Source organism: Narcine bancroftii (assembly GCF_036971445.1).
Source record: "Narcine bancroftii isolate sNarBan1 chromosome 12 unlocalized genomic scaffold, sNarBan1.hap1 SUPER_12_unloc_2, whole genome shotgun sequence".
Classification (NCBI taxonomy): domain Eukaryota; kingdom Metazoa; phylum Chordata; class Chondrichthyes; order Torpediniformes; family Narcinidae; genus Narcine; species Narcine bancroftii.
The window spans coordinates 3,728,271-3,750,327 of record NW_027211808.1 but is presented as its reverse complement, the minus strand read 5'-3'; the positions used below and the strand labels follow the sequence as shown (position 1 = coordinate 3,750,327).

The 22,057-nt window shown below is 41.5% G+C and overlaps 1 protein-coding gene across 7 annotated transcripts in view; it reads right to left on the bottom strand.

Moving 5' to 3' along the window:
- Window positions 1-12,268: 12,268 nt before the first annotated feature.
- Window positions 12,269-22,057, bottom strand: part of LOC138750126 (rho GTPase-activating protein 23-like) — a 397,500-nt gene continuing 387,711 nt past the window's right edge. For all 7 annotated transcript variants that reach the window (XM_069912263.1, XM_069912261.1, XM_069912262.1 and 4 more), the window contains one exon: window positions 12,269-20,769. In XM_069912263.1, the coding sequence (XP_069768364.1) occupies window positions 19,075-20,769 (1,695 nt within the window). In that variant the 3' untranslated portion in view covers window positions 12,269-19,074. The remainder of the gene's footprint in view (window positions 20,770-22,057) is intronic.

The window sequence follows — 22,057 nt, the reverse complement described above, 5'->3', positions numbered from 1 at the left end:
GGGCCAAAGTGGGAACAGGGGTCAAGAGCAGTCAAGGATATGTGACTTCTCTATAAAAGAGCTGGCTGCCATTGGAGATCGATTTAGGCAAAAGGTGGGAGAAACTCTGGCAGCCTGGCTCCTGTGTGTTTGGGAGCAAGGAGGGGGTAATGTATATTTAACCCCTAAGGAATTATTGGGATTAGGAACATTGACTATTGATATCCGGGTCACTGCTGAGCTGTGGGGTAGAGGAAGAGAGGTGGATTACTTGCTAGGGGATGCCCTGCTGCGAGTATACCTATCACCAGTAGATTGGGATTTACATTTACAGAACAATTGGGGCTCCCCAGAGGAGGGTATAGCAGTAATTCGTCAACAGGCCCTGGCCTCTGCCTTGTATGCAAGGCGTTTGAGGCTGTGGGTACATGGGGGGGAGCCCTGATGAAGAAATATTCACAGCCGGAATGCATACTAGATTGGTTCGTTCCGCCCAACCCACTACACGAGGGCTGGTTCTGTCCGTAACTGGTCCGCTAATTAGGCACCCTGTGTCTGAGGCGGTGCGTGCCTTATCTGGGCTTAGAGAATTAGAATTGGGAGGTAAAATTCACTCACGTACAGCCCAGGTTACATCAGACAACCAGGATGAAAAGAGAGGGCCTGCTGCTAATAACGGACCGACAAGAAGGGACCTTTTTCTAACCTTGTTAAAGTTAGGCATACCTAAAAGTGATATTGATGGGAGACCTACTGCGGTCCTTTATGTCCTTTATAAGAGAAAGGCAGGGGAACATCATCCCCAGATGCTGAGTCCTCCTGGCCCAGCTGTGCCTTCTGCTCCCACTGCTGCTCCCATCGAGCTGGCTTCTCCTGCTCCAGTTATCCGTGATGACATTCAACAAACAGTTAAAAGGGCTCTTATGGATAGTAGTGGCATCTGGGCCTGGAAGCCCCCGAATCCTACTAAAGCATGAGGGTGTGGGCAGGGCCCCCTTGTCTACTCTATTGAGACACAGAAGATACACGGGGACCCACAGCCCTATATACTGTTAACAATCCATTGGGGTGGGGGTAATGACTGCCAATATTTGGTAGATATCAATGTGGAGCACTCGGTGATTCCGGGTAACCCTGACCTTGTCGGACTCTGGTTTTACCCTACCCTCAATTTAGTCTATGTGTCGTCTGAGTCCAGTGTGCTCGAATGAAGTGATAGGAGAAGGTATTCGGTTCAACAATCAGTTTATTACACAGCACAAGAGTAAAGCTTAACAGAGCTCTGGTTCAGTCGTTAGTTCATAGATCACCTGCTCAGTGAGCTATTTCCCAAGACTGACTCCTACTGTCTAGTCTCTTCTGTTTATATAGATCAACATTTTTACACTGAACAAAAGTTGGCTTTCTTTGCTAGATTCCTTGCATAAGATTTATCTCAAGCAATTTCGTGCTCTGCAGTTATCTAGGGTGTAGACCTCCCATCATAATCCTCAAGGCTAGAACATCCTGTTGGCTTGATCAGAAATCAATTCATACCCCATATATTTCTAATTATTTCTTTGTACTCATCTGACCATAGCCTTCTGTTCTACTCAACACCTCCTTATGCTTTAACCTTCCTACTGAATTGGTTTATACATTTTCTTTATCTCCAACATTCTCAGTCATGGTACTCTTTGTTCTCGTCTGGCCTTAGTCTTCTGTTCTACGTAACACCTCCTCATGTCTTAGCATTCCTCCTAGATCGGTTCATACATTTTCTATCTTTTGCGTTTGGAGACAGCAAATTCTACACGTACTATAATCAGCCAAATTTGCTACATACTGTGGCTGTTACTTAATTGCATTCCTATTTCCCTTAAACAGTATAATTGAAATAAATAGTAAATTGTTATAGAACTGGATTAATGAATATATAATGAATAGTACATAGGCATAATTTCTATGATTACTTAACCCCTTGGTTCCAACAACCTCTGGACTGGACCGACATTTCGAATAGAGGGGATGGGAGGAGTGATCACCCTGGCGAAGGAAATAAAAGTCTGCGCCACGGTGGGTGATGGCCCTTCCCCTATATGGTTACATGCCCTGGTGGCTGCCACTGACGAGTGTATCCTGGGTATTAATATGTTGGCTGGTACGGCCCTTAATACTAGCCAAGGGGGATTTGCATTTGGTGTTCGGACTATTACAAAAAGTCTAGTGGTGGGTCGGGCTAAGTGGGATCCTGTGATGATGCCTCCCCCCCAAAAACCAGTATGGATTCCACAATATCACCACCCGGGGGGGGGGGGGGGCAGGAAGAGATTACTGCCACCATCGATGCTCTGCAAGAAGAAGTGAGAAGCAGAGGTGCCTTCACAGATTTCATTCGAGACAAAAATTGAGAACATTTATTTTACAACAATGCAAAGCTGGGTGCTTCCCCTTACCCCTGGGAATACACACACATACTGGGGCTCACCCAACTTTTTATACATTCCATTTCAGTACAGAGGTACCTCCCCCCTTAACATTCTTCAGCCTCCTGGATTGATTTAGCATTAGGTAATTCTGCCTAGGTGTCTTCTAACTTCTTATCAGTTTATTGTGCCTTTCTACAAACTTGTTTACCAGGAAATATCATGTCTTTGTTCTTATTCATTAATCAGCCCCCAGGACTTGATAAATCTATCTACTTGCTATAAGACCCCTATTCTATTATACTTACTTAACCCTTCCTCACATTCCATTCTTACTTCCTCTTATTTAACCCATCATAATTCATTCCCAATTAGCACTTGCTTGACTCCCCCATATTCCTATCCCTACCCCATCATAATTCATTCCTAATTTGCACTTGCTTGACTCCCCATATTCCATTATCCCTTACAGGGGCAGGAAGAGATTACTGCCACCATCAATGCTCTGCAAGAAGAAAGGGTAGTGAGGCCGCAACGTCGCCCTTTAATATCCCTGTTTGGCCGGTCCAGAAGCCGGATAGCTCCTGGAAAATGACAGTTGATTATCATTTTTTGAACACTGGCTTCGGCAGTTCCGGACATTGTTACCCTTATTGAAAACATTGCTACTGGGAACTCAGGAACATGTTATGCTGTCATTGATCTCGCTAATGCCTTCTTCAGCATTCTTATAGACGAGGTCTCACAGGATCAGTTCACCTTTACCTGGAAGGGGCGCCAGTATACCTTTGTTAGGAATTAAAGTACCTTTAAAGAAATTGCTCGAGACAAAAATTGAGAACAAAGAACATTTATTACTACAACAATGCAAAGTTGGGTGCTTCCCCTTACCCTGGGAATACACACACATACTGGGGCTCACCCAACTTTTATACAGTCAATTTCAGTATCAGAATGCCCTCCCCCTTACATTCTTCTGCCCCCTGGATGGGTTTGGCATAGGTAATTCTTCCTGCCTACGTGCAGTTTCAGTACACTTGGAGGACCAGGGGGTATCCTGTGGGTGTCCCATCATGTCATTGTCCTTATTCACACCTTCCTGATTCTCTGGGCTACAGTCTCTTAATATGCAGAGTTGACTCATTCTATCTAGGGTTGGCTAATTTCATATGTATAAATCTGTGTATGGTTAGCTAATTAGAAATGTATGACTTGGTACTTCTGTCCAGGGCTAGGAGACCCTTATCTGATCCAGACTACCTCAACTTCCTACATTCTATTGTACCTTACCATTCCTTATCTTAGTCCTATGGTCTTGTCACAAAGGATAGAAGATTCTTATGTTAATCGTGCTGACTCTGCTTTCCTGCATCCTAAGCCCCAAACTTATCCTGTTTGAACTGGTTTCAGCCATTTTACTGATGAACTTTAGTTTCTTCCATGTTCATAATTTTAGGTCAATTTTCCCATCTCTCACAATCCTCACTTTTCTTTTAGATCAGTAATACTGATCTTTCACCATGATCAGTGTTACTGATCTTTGGTTACTAGTGTCAGTGTGACTGATCCCCCCCCCCCCCTCTCCTCACTTTTCTTTTAGATCAGTAACACTGATCTTTCAAGTGTAAGGTGTAGTTTTACCCAGCTGGTCAATAACCGAATTGTAATGTCTGTGTAAAGTCTTTAGGTAGGGGAGCACCATGAAGGTCAGGGGAGCGAGTCCAGCTGCTTATTAGGGTTTGGAGTATCAGGCTCCAGTTCTCAGTAAAGAGTCTAGTCCATCCCATACGTTGAAATATTGAAGCAGTGTCTTTGAAGCACACGACCTTTGTAAGTGTTGTCCCGACGAAGTCTGTGAGAGGCGCTGCCTTCAGCAGCGAACGAGTAGCAGTAGTCAGGCGGTTCCGTTTGATTGTGGCTCGTATCTGATGTCCTCTTCAGCCCCGAACCCTAGGGCCACCGATCTCCGAAGGCTGTTTGGAGCCTGATATTAAAGTGTCAAGCAGCTCACGTTGTTGGAAACTGGTGCTCCCTTTCATGGGGTGATGAAAAGTGACCAAGCAGGGGGGGGATTGTTTCTTGTGATTTAACTGTGTGTTGCAGCTTGTCTGCTAACATTAGCATATATATCATTGAACTTGTGAGTTGCAGCCTGTCTGTGTACATTAGCATATGTATTAACTCTCTCTCTCTCTGTTACATGTACAATGCTGACTACCATTCTGTCTGTCTTTGTCCCACCATGTCCTTTGTGCTATCGCTTCAAAACTCCTGTCTTTAATACCTGTGTAGGCTATGATACAAATTAGATGTACTCCACTAAAGCTGTTTAATTCCCCTGGTCCGTATTGGGATCCCTTATATCCCATTATGATTATACATTAAATCTATGCCCTGTCTACATTCTAAAGGAGCTGAATTGTAACCTCTGCTGCCCCTATTCCAGGGGGGCTTAAAACATTAACGAACAATATTCCAAAGAAATTAGTAAACAACAATGAACAATACATGTAAAGCTCATTAAAAACAGCATTAAAATACAATAAGAACTGAATAAAGCACAATAAATGTAAAGCTCATTGAAAACTGCAATAAAATACAATAAGAACTGAATAAAACACAATAAATGTAAAGCTCATTGAAAACTGCAATAAAATACAATAAGAACTGAATAAAACACAATAAATGTAAAGCTCATTGAAAACTGCAATAAAATACAACAATAACTGAATAATCAAAAGACAAGTAAAATACAACAATAACTGAATAAACCATTAAAGAAACGAAAAAAAATGTTAAATTACGGCACTTTGTAACAATCTGACTTTCCTTTGTGTTAGTGTAAAAATTGTAAAATGAAACACAAACCATATTTGCATGGGTTTTGAATATGTTAGACCTTATTAAAATGCAGTTGGAGCTGCTTGTCTGTATGGGGCACAACCCTCCAATTTGTTAGAGTGAGTACATAACAGACATTGCAGCACAAGAGCCCCTGCAAGAGAACTTGAAACATATTCAACCTTTAGTTCTGCCTTAAGTAAAATGCCTTGTGCCACAGCTCACAGGAGCTGGCCTTATTTAAAACAGTCTGTAAAACAGGCACCAAAAAAAAGTTAAAGATGTTCTTATGAAGATTGCACACACAATAATTTAAGTACAGGCTAGTTTCTATTATATTCCACTTAAAAGTTCTGCTGCATGAATCCTGGAGCTTGTGGAGTCATTATTGAATCAAGAAATATTGGTACCATGCCAATCTCATTCTAACATGCCAATTTCTCCAGTCCTTAAGTCAAGATGTACTGAATAGCATCTGGTACAAGATCTGTGAGTTCTTAATGATATTATTATTCTTATGCACCCAATTGTTCTGAACTATGCCACCAATTTAAATCATATTCCACCTATTGCAGTACTCACACACCACCATAGACCAGTTCGCAGGTTTATTTCTCCATTAAGCTGAATCCAGTTGCGCAGGATTTACCTCCGTGATTATTTACAATGTAACTTCCGCACTACCGGATTTAAATATAAACCTGATGAATGGGGGAAAGTTATCATGAATTAAATAACAGCGGCAATACAGAGAAATTGTGCTGAGGCATTAATTTCACTCCGGAGGAAAATGCACCAGAGAAATGAATGATTAAACTTATAGGAATCCCCATAGGAATCCCCAGAGGTATCTTTATTCTCCAGAGGTGGGTGATCTTTAAACTCACGGACCTTGACTGCTGAATGTGTAGAAGAAATGTATTAAATGTGTTGATAGGGCTCCATACCTCTAACTGCAAGACAAGAGCCTGAAGCCTCAATTTCAAGTGCCACAGTGCACTTAAAGGGACATGCACACTCCCCCTTCAACTGGCTGATCCAGCCACTTTACACATCAGATCCTTTCTTTATCTCACATACACTTAAAGTTAAGATGTATAGAACTCACCCTATTTGCGCAAACATTTCTCCCTGCAAATGTTATAACATCACTATTCTCAGGTAGTCCCTGTGCAAAATCACATTTGAATACAATTTATTTCATAAATTGGAATTAACTGGTAGTTAAATTCGCTAATTCTTCAGTATTGAAAAATGATCCTTTATGACATTTAAATTTTAGCATGAATTTTAATCAATATTGGTCAGTGACTGAAGTGGGAAGTCGTGATTTATGAAATTATCTCTGGTCTCTACTCTCCCACTCCCTGCACTTCTCCCAACATTCAGGAGCTGGCACACAGTCCCTGCCTTTTTCCATGTTACTCATCTACTATTCCTTTAACTGCTTGCATCAAAATGTTAGCCTTTGCTTTCTGCTTATCCTCAGATGTCTGGACAAATGCTTTTTGTGTGATCTGTAGAAGCTGGGTTATTCCCTGCTCATGCCAATTTTCTGTCTTTTGTAATTTTCTCCTAATGTCTGGGGCTGAGTTGGTAACAAAACCTGTTAGTACCAATTGTTCCCCTGCTGGGGATTCTATGTTGAGACCCCCATATTGTATATATATTTGGTCCCAAAAATTGGTCTAACTGTTCAGCACATCCCTGGGGATCTTCTATCAGGGAGGTCAGTTCTTTCTTAAAGTTACACACTTCAGTACTGGTCAGGGGCACATTTACGAAACCGAGACCCTCTCCCATGGGAACTTCCCGCAGTGGTCTCATCCAATTGGTTTCTGGCTTATTAGGTCTGGGTTCCTGCTCCCTGGGAAATGAATCAAAGGGTTCTGCCCTTTCTTCCTGAAGAGTCTCACGCTGTTCTGAATTAAAGTTACCTCTCTCTCCTGCCAACAGAGGTGGTAATCGAGTGCTTTGTGAGCAAGTTATCATACCACTCCTGCTCTCTTCTCTCTTCTCTAGTGGTGGGGGAGGTGGGGAAGGTGCAGAAGGGTAGGTCATAGGAGGGGAAGGAAAGATAGGAGCCGGCATAGGAGGAACATAGGGTGGAGGGAGGGAATGTAACACATCCCAACCCTGTGATTCAGGGACAAGAGGTTCCTCCTCTCTCTTATCCCTGGATTCTTTCTCATTCAAAACCAGCTGTTCAATGGATCCCTTGAGCCAGCAGGCTGCATATTCCCTGCTCTCAACATTGTCTTTCTGGTTTTGATAGAGCCATAAGTTCAAAGCTTCACACATCCATTCATCCTCGGATCCGAATTTTGGCCAGTACACGGAGCTCCCTTTAACCGGGTATCCCACCCATTCATTACAACAATACCTGACCGTCGTCAGTTTGTCTTTACCGCGGGTCTTTCCTGTGCCCCACTCAGATAACATCATCCCAAGCGGGCTGTACGTAGCTATCTGGTGGTCACGTCCTGTGTCAGGACTCTCATCTCTACTGCCCGCTATTCCCATACTTAGGACCAAGTAAAATACTCTTACCGAGTTCTGGCAGTACTGCTCTAGCGCGCGTCCTTCCGCCGTTTGTTCTCAATGCCTCTTCTCGGATATCACTCGCTTCTTCCACTGACCAGCCACCTGTCGCCCGTGAGTCCAGCTGAATCAGCCGGGGTGCACCTACTCTCGTCGTCGGGGTACTCTGTCAGTGGAGGGAGTGTGATCCCGGACGAGCCCCCATTTGTTAGGAATTAAAGTACCTTTAAAGAAATTGCTCGAGACAAAAATTGAGAACAAAGAACATTTATTACTACAACAATGCAAAGTTGGGTGCTTCCCCTTACCCTGGGAATACACACACATACTGGGGCTCACCCAACTTTTATACAGTCAATTTCAGTATCAGAATGCCCTCCCCCTTACATTCTTCTGCCCCCTGGATGGGTTTGGCATAGGTAATTCTTCCTGCCTACGTGCAGTTTCAGTACACTTGGAGGACCAGGGGGTATCCTGTGGGTGTCCCATCATGTCATTGTCCTTATTCACACCTTCCTGATTCTCTGGGCTACAGTCTCTTAATATGCAGAGTTGACTCATTCTATCTAGGGTTGGCTAATTTCATATGTATAAATCTGTGTATGGTTAGCTAATTAGAAATGTATGACTTGGTACTTCTGTCCAGGGCTAGGAGACCCTTATCTGATCCAGACTACCTCAACTTCCTACATTCTATTGTACCTTACCATTCCTTATCTTAGTCCTATGGTCTTGTCACAAAGGATAGAAGATTCTTATGTTAATCGTGCTGACTCTGCTTTCCTGCATCCTAAGCCCCAAACTTATCCTGTTTGAACTGGTTTCAGCCATTTTACTGATGAACTTTAGTTTCTTCCATGTTCATAATTTTAGGTCAATTTTCCCATCTCTCACACCTTCACCCGCCTCCCTCAGGGGTATGAACACTCTCCCACTATTTGCCACAGCCTAATTGCCCGTGATTTGGAGACGGTGACAGTATCGCCTTCCCTCTCAATTCACCATTATATTGATGATGTGATGAACAAGGGGCCATGGAAGAAATGGTACAGGAAGGTTTGGAGAGTGTCCAAGATACCCTGATGCAAAGAGGGTGGGCCATTAACCCCGCCAAGGTACAGGGCCTGTCCCAGACAGTTATCTTCCATGGAATTCAGTGGCATGCTGGAGAACAGGTGGTTCCCAATAAAGTTTGCAATAAGATAGGAGTATTGGCCACTTCTACTAACAAAAAAGAGACCCTGCGTTTCCTGGGATTATTGGGATACTGGCGACGCCATATTCCACACTTGGCATTCCTTTTGGGTCCTCTATATAAGGTTACCTGAAAGAAAATAGACTTCGTATGGGATGACGATCAGGAAAGGGCATTCCAGTCCGCCAAGCAGGCTATTCTTCAGGCCCTGCCCATTGCTCCCCGCATCCCAGATACCCCCTATGAACTACAGGTCTCCGTTACTGATGATGTGGCCTGCTGGAGCCTCTGGCAGAAACAAGAGGGCCGCGAGTCCCGCTGGGATTTTGGTCACGTACCATGCCCGAGGCTGCCACTCATTATTCTGCTTTTGAACAACAGTTACTAGCCTGTTACTGGGCCCTGCTGGAGACTGAAAGAATGACAGGCGATGCAGATGTTCAATTACGACCTGCACTTCCAATAATGAACTGGATCCTGGCTAATGACGCTAATCTAAAGATTGGGCGGGCTTCTATTGTTAAATGGAAGTGGTATATTCAGAGTCGTGCAACCAGAGGGCTTGAAGGGGTGAGCCGCATACACAAACAGGTGGCTGTTCTTCCATCTCGTCATGAGGACATTGAACCTGCCTTTCCCCCTCCCTTACCCCCTTCACCAGTTCAGTGGGGTAAACCATATGATTCGCTCACTCCAGCAGAACAAGAGGATGCCTGGTTTACTGATGGTAGCAGCCGGTGGGTGCAAGGAAAGCAGAAATGGAAGGCAGTGGCTTACCATCCCAGGTCAGGAACTCACTTATCAGAGAAGGGGGGATGGTGACTCCAGTCAGTATACTGAGTTGAAGGCGGTCACTTTACCACTAGACCCCCTCTTCGCTTGTTTACTGATTCCTGGGCTGTGGCTATTGGACTAGTGGTATGGATGCCTGATTGGCAAAAAAAATGACTGGCTGATACATGACCGCCCAGTATGGGGGAAAACAGTTGTGGCAGCTGTTGTGGGATGCTGCCCATCATTGTGAGATAACCGTATATCACATTGACGTCCGTACCAATGCGACGACAAACATGGCACAACATAATGCAGTGGCAGATCAGCTTGCCACTATCAACCGTGCTGATACCATCCCCCTGGCTCGATGGGCATACGAACAGAATGGCCATTTGTGGGAGAAGGGATCAGCTACACATGCCTGACCCATCCATCAGGATGATGTCCGCATGGTCGTGCAGACATGCCCAGCCTGTCAGCTTGTGAAGTTCCGCACCATTCATCCTGGTCCGCATGGCCGAATAAGACAGGGAGCTCACTATGCCAGACTGTATAGGTAAACGTTACATCCTAGTAATGGTTGACACCTTTTCAGGCCTGGTTTTTGCTTTTCTCACCAAGACGTCTGACCAAGCTAGCACTATCCAAGGACTAAACCATTTAATTTCTCATTATGATGTACCAGAGGAAATTCAGTCTGATAATGGCTCGCACTTCTCCGGGAAGGCAATCTGTGATTGGGCAGCTGACAACAGTATTTTATGGGTCCAACATATTCCTATTACCCGCAGACTGCCGGGTTAGTTGAAAGAATGAATGGCTTACTGAAGGAACAAAATCGTTTGTTAACACCACTGGGGACCCTGAAGGGGTGGTGCCATGTGCTGCAACAGGCAGTCGACAATTTCAATCATCGCCCTTTGAAGGGAGGCACACGTTTTCACCGACTTCTTCACACTTCTGAACTACAGCCTATTCCAGAGGAAAAACAGTCATTGCCCCCCATTCCCGAGCTAGAGAATGCTGGACAAAAGGTATGGGTGGCACCATCAGGTAGTGGCCCTCCTGTAAAAGGTGAAATAATGACACCTGCCCAGGGTAACACTCGGTGGGTAGCTATTGAGGGACAGGATGGTTTAGTTTGTTTAAATACTGAATGCTTACGGCATCGTGAGTGACATATGTCAGGCTTCTTTGTTCCAGGTCCTCCATCTTGTGCTCCTGCTGATCTGGCTTAACCGCTGCTTTGATGCCAGCAATTGGATCTGTAATGTCAAGGACGTTCTGAGGGAGTTGCCAGTGGGGGACACGGCCTGATGTATCCACTAATATATCTGATATTGTTAAGACTGTTTCAAAATCTGTTCGTGAGTTTCAGTGTCTAGGTATTGTGGCCCACAGGGATAGTTAGAATCCTTTTTCATGGTTAGCTGGTACATTTGGGGGATTGGGCCACAATATTCTCCGTTGGTTACTCACATTATTGCTTATTTTTGAGTTTATTATAGTTTTAGTTTCTCTTTTTCGCTCCTTCTGTATTCAAATGCTTGTAAGGTCTCATAAGTGACAGGCTGTGACCGAGGGGTGGAATGTAATGGAAGATATAAACTGTGTCTTTTACTTCTGCAGCTGCAAGGCTGAGAACCTGTTTGTTTTTTAGAATCAGAAGACATAATCTAATTTACACTATGGGGCCCAGGGATGCATATGAATCAGTAGACATTATCCAACTTCCACCATGAGGCCCAGAGATGCAGTTTTTTTTGTTGGTCGCAGACTGTCAGGAGACCTTGAAGATAATTAAATCATTTGTTCAAAGAGATAAGATCTGAAGTAAACAATTGGGGAATATAAGAAGTTTAAGACTCTCCAAGAGGTGGTAACATCTCTCAGCAAGAAGAAGAACTTCATGAGTCCAGCTAACATCCCAGTCGAGGGAGGTAGAGAAGCTGCTACCGGCGCCCTGACAACCTACTACAAGTGTGTAATCCTTTCCTCACTTCGGCAGTTGGGTCCAGTCCAGGCGTTAAGTATAATTGGGAAGGGCTTGCATATTGTAGTGTGATTTCAGCTTTAGATTTAGTAATAAAGCCTTGTATAAACTGAACTGCTCTCGGTGTGTGTGTGTCTATTTTATTTTGGTAACTCAAACACTGTGACCAATCTAAAACGAACAAAATGAGAGGTATAAGTTTACCCAAGACATCCCACTACCCCACTTTCTCCCGCAGCCCTGCATTAGTTCCACTGTGCGGACTGATATTGGGCTGCTGGAAGAGAGCAGGGCAGTTGGATCAGTCCAGCTCTGACATTCAGCCATCCCAACCCTGACAGCCTGAAGGTGCCTCCCATGAAGCTGTCCACTTTAGATGGTCAGCGCTGCTCTTTCAGCACATTCCACAGGTCTGAATCCGCTTCTGAAATGCACCTAAAGAAGCCTAGTGTCTCACATACCCATCTTTGCAGAATAACATTCTCGATCCAAAGTAACACCAACATTCAAGTAATAAAATAAATGGCATAGTAGTCTTACTGGAGGGGATGTAAGTTTATTTTCATTATTATAAAATAGGATGGTGCATTATTTAATGCATTGCATTTTGCATGTACAATTGCAGTTGTAAACTCCAGGAGTTCATGCAGGATTTAACAATACCACATTGTTCTTTTACAGCCAATTGACAAGGAGGTAAAATAAACTTGTTTTAATTAAACACTATTTATATAATCTATGTTACACAGCTTTTGTCAGAATTGACACTTGAACATATTTACAAAATAAGCAGTTAATTTTACAGCAAATCTGTGTCATTTAATAAACAGCACATTTAAATTGGAAGGAGGTCAATGCTCCATTGGAATGCCTGAATTTTTGGATTAAAATGGAAGCACTGAAATTCTCGCTTGTCAAACAATCGCTCACAATACTGCAGGTAAACAGCCACAAAATAATAAGGAAAACTGGAAAAGTATGGCATACAGCATCTCCATTCCGATATCATTTTCTTAACATAGTTTCCCTTGATCTACACTATGGGCTGTGAAAACTAAAATTCTCTCCTCAGTGTTGTATTTTGGACTGAACTCTTGTTTCAACCCACTTCCCCTCCACAGACAACGAAGATGCTCAGAATCAAGGTGGTTAACCTTGACACTGTGTTTTGAAATATTGGAGGATAAAGCCAAACAACCAGTCAGTGGCACAGTGTGTAAAATGAAGGACACCACATCAGATGTTATGCACACAACTCTCTCTGCCTTTCCAGTGTTGGCTGGGAGAAACAAAATAAAATATATACAAAAGAAACATGTTTATAACTAGGCAAGATTTGTAGTTAATTTTTTTTAAATGTTAAAAGTTGTGTTAACAAAAATCCCAACTGGAATCCTGATGAAAAAAAATGGACTTGCAAAAACAAGGGATTTTCCATGAAAAAGGTAAATAAAGCAAAAATGGCTAAATACATTGCAGCTTAGATCTGTTAATCTACTTGGCCTATTTTAAAGGTCCATTTGCACATTATGTGGTGATCAATTTCAGAGATTTGATGAAGAAAATATGTTCAAAATCCACTTGATATTTCAAAGTACTTAACAAAATATGATTATTTTTTAAGATAATTTTTGGCAAACCTTGGACTTAACACCTGAGAACAATGGTTCAGCAGGATGTTCTTGTATCTGATACCATTAAGAGGTAATGCAATCCTCACTTTAAAGTCATGTTTCTGCTGCATGAACCACAATTGGATTCCACAGAGGATGTGCTGGCATGACCTGACCCGAACTTCAAGAGAGGTTCACCCTCATACCCCTAGTGCTGCATACACTATATTTGAGAAAGAATAGTGGCCCGCAGCACAAGAATATCTGATTGTAAAGAACCACAGGCCATTTAAAAGATATAATAAAACCATAGGTATATTCCATTATTGTGGGGGAAAAGTAAGATATCATAATATATCCATTTTGGCACAGTAAATTATAAAATAGCAATTCTATCTGGATTTACGCAAAATCCTGAGAACTTGTTTATAAAATTAATATTGGATAATATTTTCAAAACACGATTTATTATTCAGTCCTTGTTTTCTTGTCTTGAGAAGCAATTTGTGCTGTGATGTTCTGACTGTTCCTAGACCTTATCCAATGTGTATTTATAACAAAAACAAAGCACAGGATGTCCACCTCTAGCTCTGGTTAAACAATTTGTAAAATGCATTTTTAACGATTTGCATATTACTGAGTTTTTAATTCGACCTGAGTAAGCTGTGAAGCAAAAGTATCGAACATTAAAAATTCAAGTAACAGTGGAAACAAAAAATTGTTCACAGAAGCACGAATGTAAACAATGCAACAAAATTATATTATATATATTTATATGTACATATACACTGAGGTTAAATGTGCAACTTTTAATTCAAAACCATAGAAAATCATATAGCCCAATTGCATCAGCAAAACCAAAACATCAGGAGCCAGTGTTTGGTATTCTCTCCCCAGTGAACTATTTTTAACATCATCTGTAAAGCTGTCTCTGAGTTTAGATTCATTCTCTTAAGTTAAATAGTAACAATGCAAACAGATTCAGATAGCTACAAAAAGTGAAAGGTTTGAACATTTCAAGTCAAAATCAGGAGAATTACAAGCCTATAAAATCAATGCTCCCTCTTCACGGGTGGGGGGAGGTTTATACGAATGCTTTCAAATACTGGAAGTTAGATCATTGGATTCAATTCTTGTAGCAATGAAAATGCTGCGTGTAAATGCTGTTATTGGTTAACAAACTACAGCACTCTCCATCCCAGAATGTTTTACTACTAACTACTAACTCAGTATAATATATTAATTTTAAAGAGAATGCCACAGGAATGCAGTAATATTTTTAAAACTTCTAAATAAGTAGCTCATCTCATTCTCCTCTCTCTCTCTCTCTCTCTCTCTCTCAGACACACAACCCAACACCCTTCTTCCAAGATGCAGTTGTACATAGAAAATCATGAAATGTCTGAGAAAAGCAAAACTTAGACTTTGCGAGAACATGAGTGGATGATCCATCATGCAGATTTTTATAAATTGAATTATTAAGAAAGATATATATATTGATAAATTTATTCCTTGTGGCAAAAAAATAATTTGGCAGTCAGTGCTCTGGTGTTTTGATTGATTTCTCTAAAACTGACTATAAATTCTTATTTCTACTCTTGGATATTTAACAAACAATAGTTTCTCGTCTGAGCATCACAAAGGCAAGTGAGCAAAATGAAGTAGTAAATAGATCCAGAATATCTCTTTGGGGACAGGTAACATATTGGTTTAACTAGTGAAAACCATGTATTTGGGATAAATGTCAGAGAGTTCTTCACACAAGAAACAGACTCTGGGTAGGAGGCAAGGGTAAAAGAAATGGTGTGCACTTGCACTATGCTTTTCTGCAGGATAAAGCCATTTGATACCACTGAGCATAAAGAAATACAACAGCACTGAGATAGAGGATTAATGTTGATGTTGTTGGGTAATGTCAAGCCAGCCAGGGCACAGAACTCACTACAGGTTGAATGCTGCAGTGCAATCTATTTCATATGCAAAAAGATATCTTCATTGGTGGAGCGCTTATTAAATGTTCAAGAATTGCAGTGAGGCTTACACATCCTGCTGTTTTGGGTGAAGTGTTAAGAAGCAACTGGGAATGATGAGGTATGCATGAGAAATGCAAATTCTTTTCCCAGCTGAATAAAATAATAAACATGGTTCCCAGTTAAAGAAAGCATCTGCTTTTCTTTTACTGAGTGGAGCTGAGAAGAAACAGCTCGATATATTATAAAGGAGAAATGACTGAAATGAATGTCACGAGAAAGTCAACCTCAGCTGCCTACAGCAGGAAGGCAAAGGATGTGGAGTCAGTGTATACTTGAACCAAAACTTTGAAAAAGCTGTTGTGACAGGAATTAGGAACTGTTTACATTTCTACACTCCCGACTTTAAGCTGCGAGTCTGTGGTACAAATAGAAGGGGCATTGTGCCACAATCCCCATCTACTGCTGTAAACCATGCTGAACACTTAAGTGGTACCACAATTCCTCTCATTGTAATTACAATGAAAATAAAGTTCTACTTCATTTGCATTTTAAAAATAAGGCTTTAAAAGTTTGTGTTCATGCACCATTTTCAAGAAAATCTGTCTGGTAAAGATTTTAAAATATAATCCTATTTTTGAGCTAGTTCCACCAATATCCATCAACATATGACAAGGTTATATCTGGATAAAAGTGATATAGAATTCCCCAGCCTCACCCCCTCACCAATGGGTTACAAAATATTTTCATACAGAAAGAGTGTCCTTAAGATTGGCATTTTAATTAAATAAAGAAAATCTTAACTTGTTAGTTTGGCTCTAATCTTTGTTAATGTACAAAATATAAATACTTTAGTGATTAGAGCATTAATTGTAGTAAAAGTATAGCTACTTCTTTTAAAACCAGAAAATAAATTTATCCTATTTATAAATTGATTTCTTCATAATTAAAATTAAATCTGATGTTAAATAGCAGAAAGTTAATTTGATTAGAACAAAAATTGCTTATAACCAGGAAGAAATCATTAATTGCAGAGACAGAAATAAATGTTCTAATTTAATCTAATCCATAGAACATATTTAAAGCAGCCCTAATGTGTAAGCAAACCACATTTGATAACAACTAGCAAGTCATAGCATATTCCAAGGGTGGAAGAATCTCACTTATGGTTATAAAAAACAGAAAATATTGGAAATACCCAGGTCAGATCATGCCTGGTGGTGCCTGATCAGCTCAGTATTTCCAACATCTTGTTTTTAATTCATCTATTGTTTTATATATTTACTCATCTCTGAAATGATGGGTTGAGAATTACCCCCAAACTGCTCCCTGGTTACGCCGGTGTAGCGTAACCACAACTGAAATGCACAATCAAGATTTCTATCTCAGCTCCAATGAAGTTGCCACAGTGCGACAGATGAGCTCTGAGTTAATTCATAGCCCAAGTGCTGCACACCCATTAACCATTTGCATCTTGTTTCATTTTACTCCTAACACATTGAAAACTATGACTGTTGAGATGCCCACAAACTAGTCACACAGCACGCAAAACTAACTGCTAATGTGAGATCGGAGATTAAAGTGATTGACACCAATAATCTGACTGTTATTTTAATCAGAAATTTGACAAAATTAGAATTATGCAGACATGACATGAATTTACACTCAACATGTGGCATCTCAAGAGCCACTGAAGACAGAGATTTATAACTGAGATTAATTTCCAATATTAGATGGATACCCTGCCTATCCTTTTTCCACACAACAAGCATTCACATAACAGCAGAGCTAAAAATCAAGTCAACCTGAGTTCATTGTTAACCAAGGATTGTGTTCAGAGTAGATAAAATTCAAGGAGGATAAGGGAGAAAAATTACAATATGTTTGAAAAGCAATGATCAAATTTTCTCAAAAATAAAAATCTACTAAAATTACATTCCATTGAGTTTGCTCCGAATGGGCCAAATTTTAATTGTTGGAGTACTATGTAGTCAGTAAGAAACAGTATCAACTCAAATTAACAAAATAAGGAGGATTGGTTCGCAAAACAAAGAAGATTCATTATGAGGCAAAGCTACACTAAGGCTCATCATGAAAATAAATACTGAAGTTTCTAACAGTTTGTACATTATTTCTTAAATATGTGTGGCTTTAAGAGTTCCATTTATCTCAAATCTTTCCCTTTCTATTGGGTAACTGAAACTGGGAGCAACATGTTCATCATGCAAACACGGTTGAAAAGATGGTCAATCACTATAGTTGTCCAATGAAGTGCAGGAAACCAAGTTACAATGTACCAAAGCATGGTTGGTTAGCAAAGCAATTTAAAAATGTATAACTGCAAAACTAACAGTAACTTGTTTGTGGCCAACAAGGTCCTTTCAAATTCTGCAACCAGATAGCCCTTTTCATATCTTTCCCTTCAGCCCACATCAACTTTAACCAGCCCTGTACTATTAAATCCTATGTAGTAAACATTTAATACTTCAAACACACTAGTTGTAATCGTGACTGTGAAGAGATAAGCATGTGGGGTCAAGCAATTTTCTGCTAATGCTTGTTTTTTAGATGTGGTGATCTTGTATTTGAAGCAGGAATTGATTTTAGTTTACAGTTCCAGCAATGGCCATTTCAAAGAACCAGCCATTTTTCCTGAGACAAATGCATGTTCTGGGAACGTCCCAGGGCACCACACACAGAAAGCCATCTCACTGTGTCAATTGATGCCAATGGAATCCTATGAGAAATGACCATTTTCCAGGAATTTGGATGCTCCTGTTGGAGCTTCTCGAGGAAATCAGTCAAATTTGCAGAGAAATCTACTCTTTTTTGTCATGAATGGAATTTTATTTCAAACAGCAATTACCATAAATATTCATGTATAAAGCATTCCATAAATAATGCGACCCCATTATTGAGGGGAAAATTTTTACCCCCATATATAATGTGACCCCACCTCTCCTCACCCACCTGAGTCACGCTGGTGTCTCTCACAACCCCATCCCCTACCCCGGCTGCCTGATTTGTGCTGCTGTTCGCCTGCCCAGCTGCCCGAGCCACGCTGCTGCTTGCCCGCCCACCTGGCCACCTGAGTCACGCTGCCGCTCACCCACCCAGCCGCCTGAGTCACACTGATTACCTGCCTACCTGAGTCACGCTGTAGCTTGCCCACCTGGCTGCCCAAGTCACACTGCCACTCAACTGCTTGGCTGCCCGAGTCACACTGTGATTTGATTGCTCGCCCTCCTGAGTCGTGCTGCCACTCGCCCACCCAGCCGTCTGAGCCGCACTGACATCTACCACTCGCCTGAGAATTAAAAAAATTTTTTTACTCTCAAGTATAATGCAACTCCCCCTATTTTTGAGGGGAAAAAAGTGGAAATGTTTTGCATTATACTCAAATATTTACAGTATTTGTTGGTACTTTTGGTTTAAAAGTTGAAGTATGTATTTTCATATCTGTTCTGCATATTCCCCTTTAGAAAACTAATGAGAATTCATAAATTACAAAGCAGCAAAGTCTTTCAATTTTCTATAAAATGAAGAGGGTTAAGTGAATGGGAGTTGATAGAAAATGGTTTTAAAAAAGTCATTTCAGCTGGGACTGCCAAATTCTATCGTGAAACATATTTAAAGAAAAGGGAGTTTTTTTTGTTACCATCAGGAGTTTTTGCAACATGTTCCTGGGGAAATGTGGGGGTGGAAAGGAGTAAATCCATATGTTGGCTCAGCTCCTGAATTTTTTAGCCCTACCCAATTTCCATCAAAGGTATTGATGAAATCGAGAAGTTAGAGGTTTCTGAGCCTTTATGCCTGTAGACTTGAATGAATTTGAGTCACTGTCTCTAAATTGACCCGATGCTGAGCTACCTGCTGGGGAAGATGGTGAAGCTGGCTGAGAAAGCTCTGAGCTTGTATTACTACTCAAATTCTTATTATTGGATGCTGGCTGTTTGGATTGAAAATTTTCATTTGGATGACTGGAACAATACTGTGAATCAGGATCACCTGATCTAGATATTTCCTTGGGTTTTGATTCTAAATCCAGCTGCACATTTCCTTCTGTATCAGAAGCCTCTGAGGAGTCAATTTTCTTCTGTAACTGGGTTATGTTAGATAGTTTCCCCTCCTTTTGGCTACTGTCCTTGCTTTCCAGTTCATTATCTTTCCAGTCTCTGAAGTGAAACTCAGATAAATCATTCTGTACCACCACTGTGTGTCTCCTTCTGATGTTCTTCTTTCTCCGAGTTTCAGGAGAGCTCTGTTTTCTCAGCCCTACCCCAAACATATCGTCTGCGGACGTTTTCAGCCGATCTTTTGTTTGATCAGTCATATTTTGTTTTGGTGCTTTGGTCAGATCTTCCATGTTAGAGTTGTTCTTGAGGAAATTATGTTTTTTGGTGGAATTGGGGCAATTTGAATTATCAAACAGATTTGTTGACCCTGAAGGCTCTTTTTCTTCATTGATCTTTGCAGCAGGCCCTTTTGGTTTGGTCAATTTCTTTCTCACCAAAGTATCACATTGAATTAATCTGTGGGAGTTAAAAGATGGTGTACTGCTTAACATTTGTATTGTGATCCCTTCCCTGTCAGAACTTGTGTTGCTGTCTGACTCTCGGTGACAAAAGCTGCCTCTTGCCTGCTGCGAGCTCGAAGCTTTGCCTGGCAGCATGCGTGTCAGGTAGCCACTTTCATTGTCTGTTTCAATCTGACCTCCACACTCGCTGATGAGCTCACTTCTTTCGTCATCAGCTTCATCGCCCCGACTCTCTGCAATGGATTGCACCTCAGAGCAGAAGTTGTGATCCAGGGTGGTCATGATGGACGAAATGGTGGAATATCCTGAAACAACTGAGCTGGCATCAGTGGGAATCATCTCCCTGTGATCCATCTCGGGAGTATGCCACATCTTCAGCTTGGGACTTTTGGAGAACAGTTCACTACTATTGCAACACTGGGCACTAGTCGGAGTTGTTTGATCACTTGTATATTTTCTTCGATCTGAATCTGGAAGTTTGGCAGAGGTCACCTCTTTGAATGAATGCTCAGTGCCCATTGAAGATGGGCTGAGAAGAGGTTTAGATGAAGAGTCCAAATTAGCTTTCATATTCTCCCATCGAGCTGTCTGATTGCAGTGCTGGTGGGAACGATTAGGTTCTCCTGCTTTTGTCTGAATTTCTTTACTACCAAGGGGTTGGTGAGTTGGCTCCATCCCTCTGATCCTGCTATTTCCATGCTCCTTCTCTTTTTCTCCTGCTGAATCCTTCTTTCTGTCTCTTTCCTTCTTGTCCAATAATCTCTCTTTGTTAATTGCCTTAATAGGTTCATGTTCTGAATCATCATCTGTGCTACTTTCAAGCATTTTTGCCTCTTTTTTCTTCCTCTTACGGTTGGCCGCTGCAAAGATTGACATCACAAGCTCCCTGTGGTACAGGTCCTTCCGAGACCCCCACGATCCCTAGAATTGAACAAAATAAAATTAGTTCCTAAACAATGACTTAACTAATTGTGAACAGAAAATATGCATATAATAAGGATGGAAAACAAATTAAAGAGTGGAGATTTAAAGAAGAAAATGCCATTTATGTCTGCTTGTATCAAAGGCAATTTTAAAAAAATGTAGCTACTTTCTAATTGAACAGCAAAAGGAATTAGTTTTTTAAAGTTTTCCCCCCCCAAAATGTTAACTTTTAACTGTGAACTGACCAATTTTATTTTTTCTTTTTCTTTTTTTTTCTTTGGCTTGGCTTCGCGGACGAAGATTTATGGAGGGGGTAAAAAGTCCACGTCAGCTGCAGGCTCGTTTGTGGCTGACCAGTCCGATGCGGGACAGGCAGACACGATTGCAGCGGTTGCAAGGGAAAATTGGTTGGTTGGGGTTGGGTGTTGGGTTTTTCCTCCTTTGCCTTTTGTCAGTGAGGTGGGCTCTGCGGTCTTCTTCAAAGGAGGCTGCTGCCCGCCAAACTGTGAGGCGCCAAGATGCACGGTTTGAGGCGTTATCAGCCCACTGGCGGTGGTCAATGTGGCAGGCACCAAGAGATTTCTTTAGGCAGTCCTTGTACCTTTTCTTTGGTGCACCAATTTTATACTATACTGAAAATCCACTAGTACTTGGATGAAATGCAATACAAAAAATGAATTTAGAAATATAGCATGGTAGCAGGCCCTTCGGGCCCACAAGTCCGCACTGCTCAATTACTCTACATCCCCCACACATTTTAAAGGGTAGGAGGAAACCCACACAGACAAGGAGAGAATGTATAAACTCCTTATAGACAGCACCTGATTCAAACCAGGGTCACTGGCCCTGTAACAGCGTTGCGCTAACCACTATGGTAACCACGCCACAATTACACAAACACAAAGGGACTGTAGCCAACAGTATCCCCATAAAATCAATGATAAGGCATGTCTAGTGCAAAAAAAATCATCTCTAATTACTTAATTATTCTTGCACCAAGGGGTGTGTTTCTGTGTGTGGGGGTGTGGGTGGTGTGTGAGAAAGAGAGAGAGAGAGAGAGAGAGAGAGAGAGAGAGATCCCAGCACACAACTATTTAAAGTGCACTCCCCTTTGTTTTAGGGAGTTTTCCAGCAGTTTAAATACCACATGAAAACAAATGAACGGATTATTGTATAGAAGTCAGCATGGGAATTTACAATGGGAATTTACAAGGTCTTCACAGTTCAAAAGATCTCACTACATATTGTGATGACCAGGGAAACTAAGTTCAGATTATCAATGGAC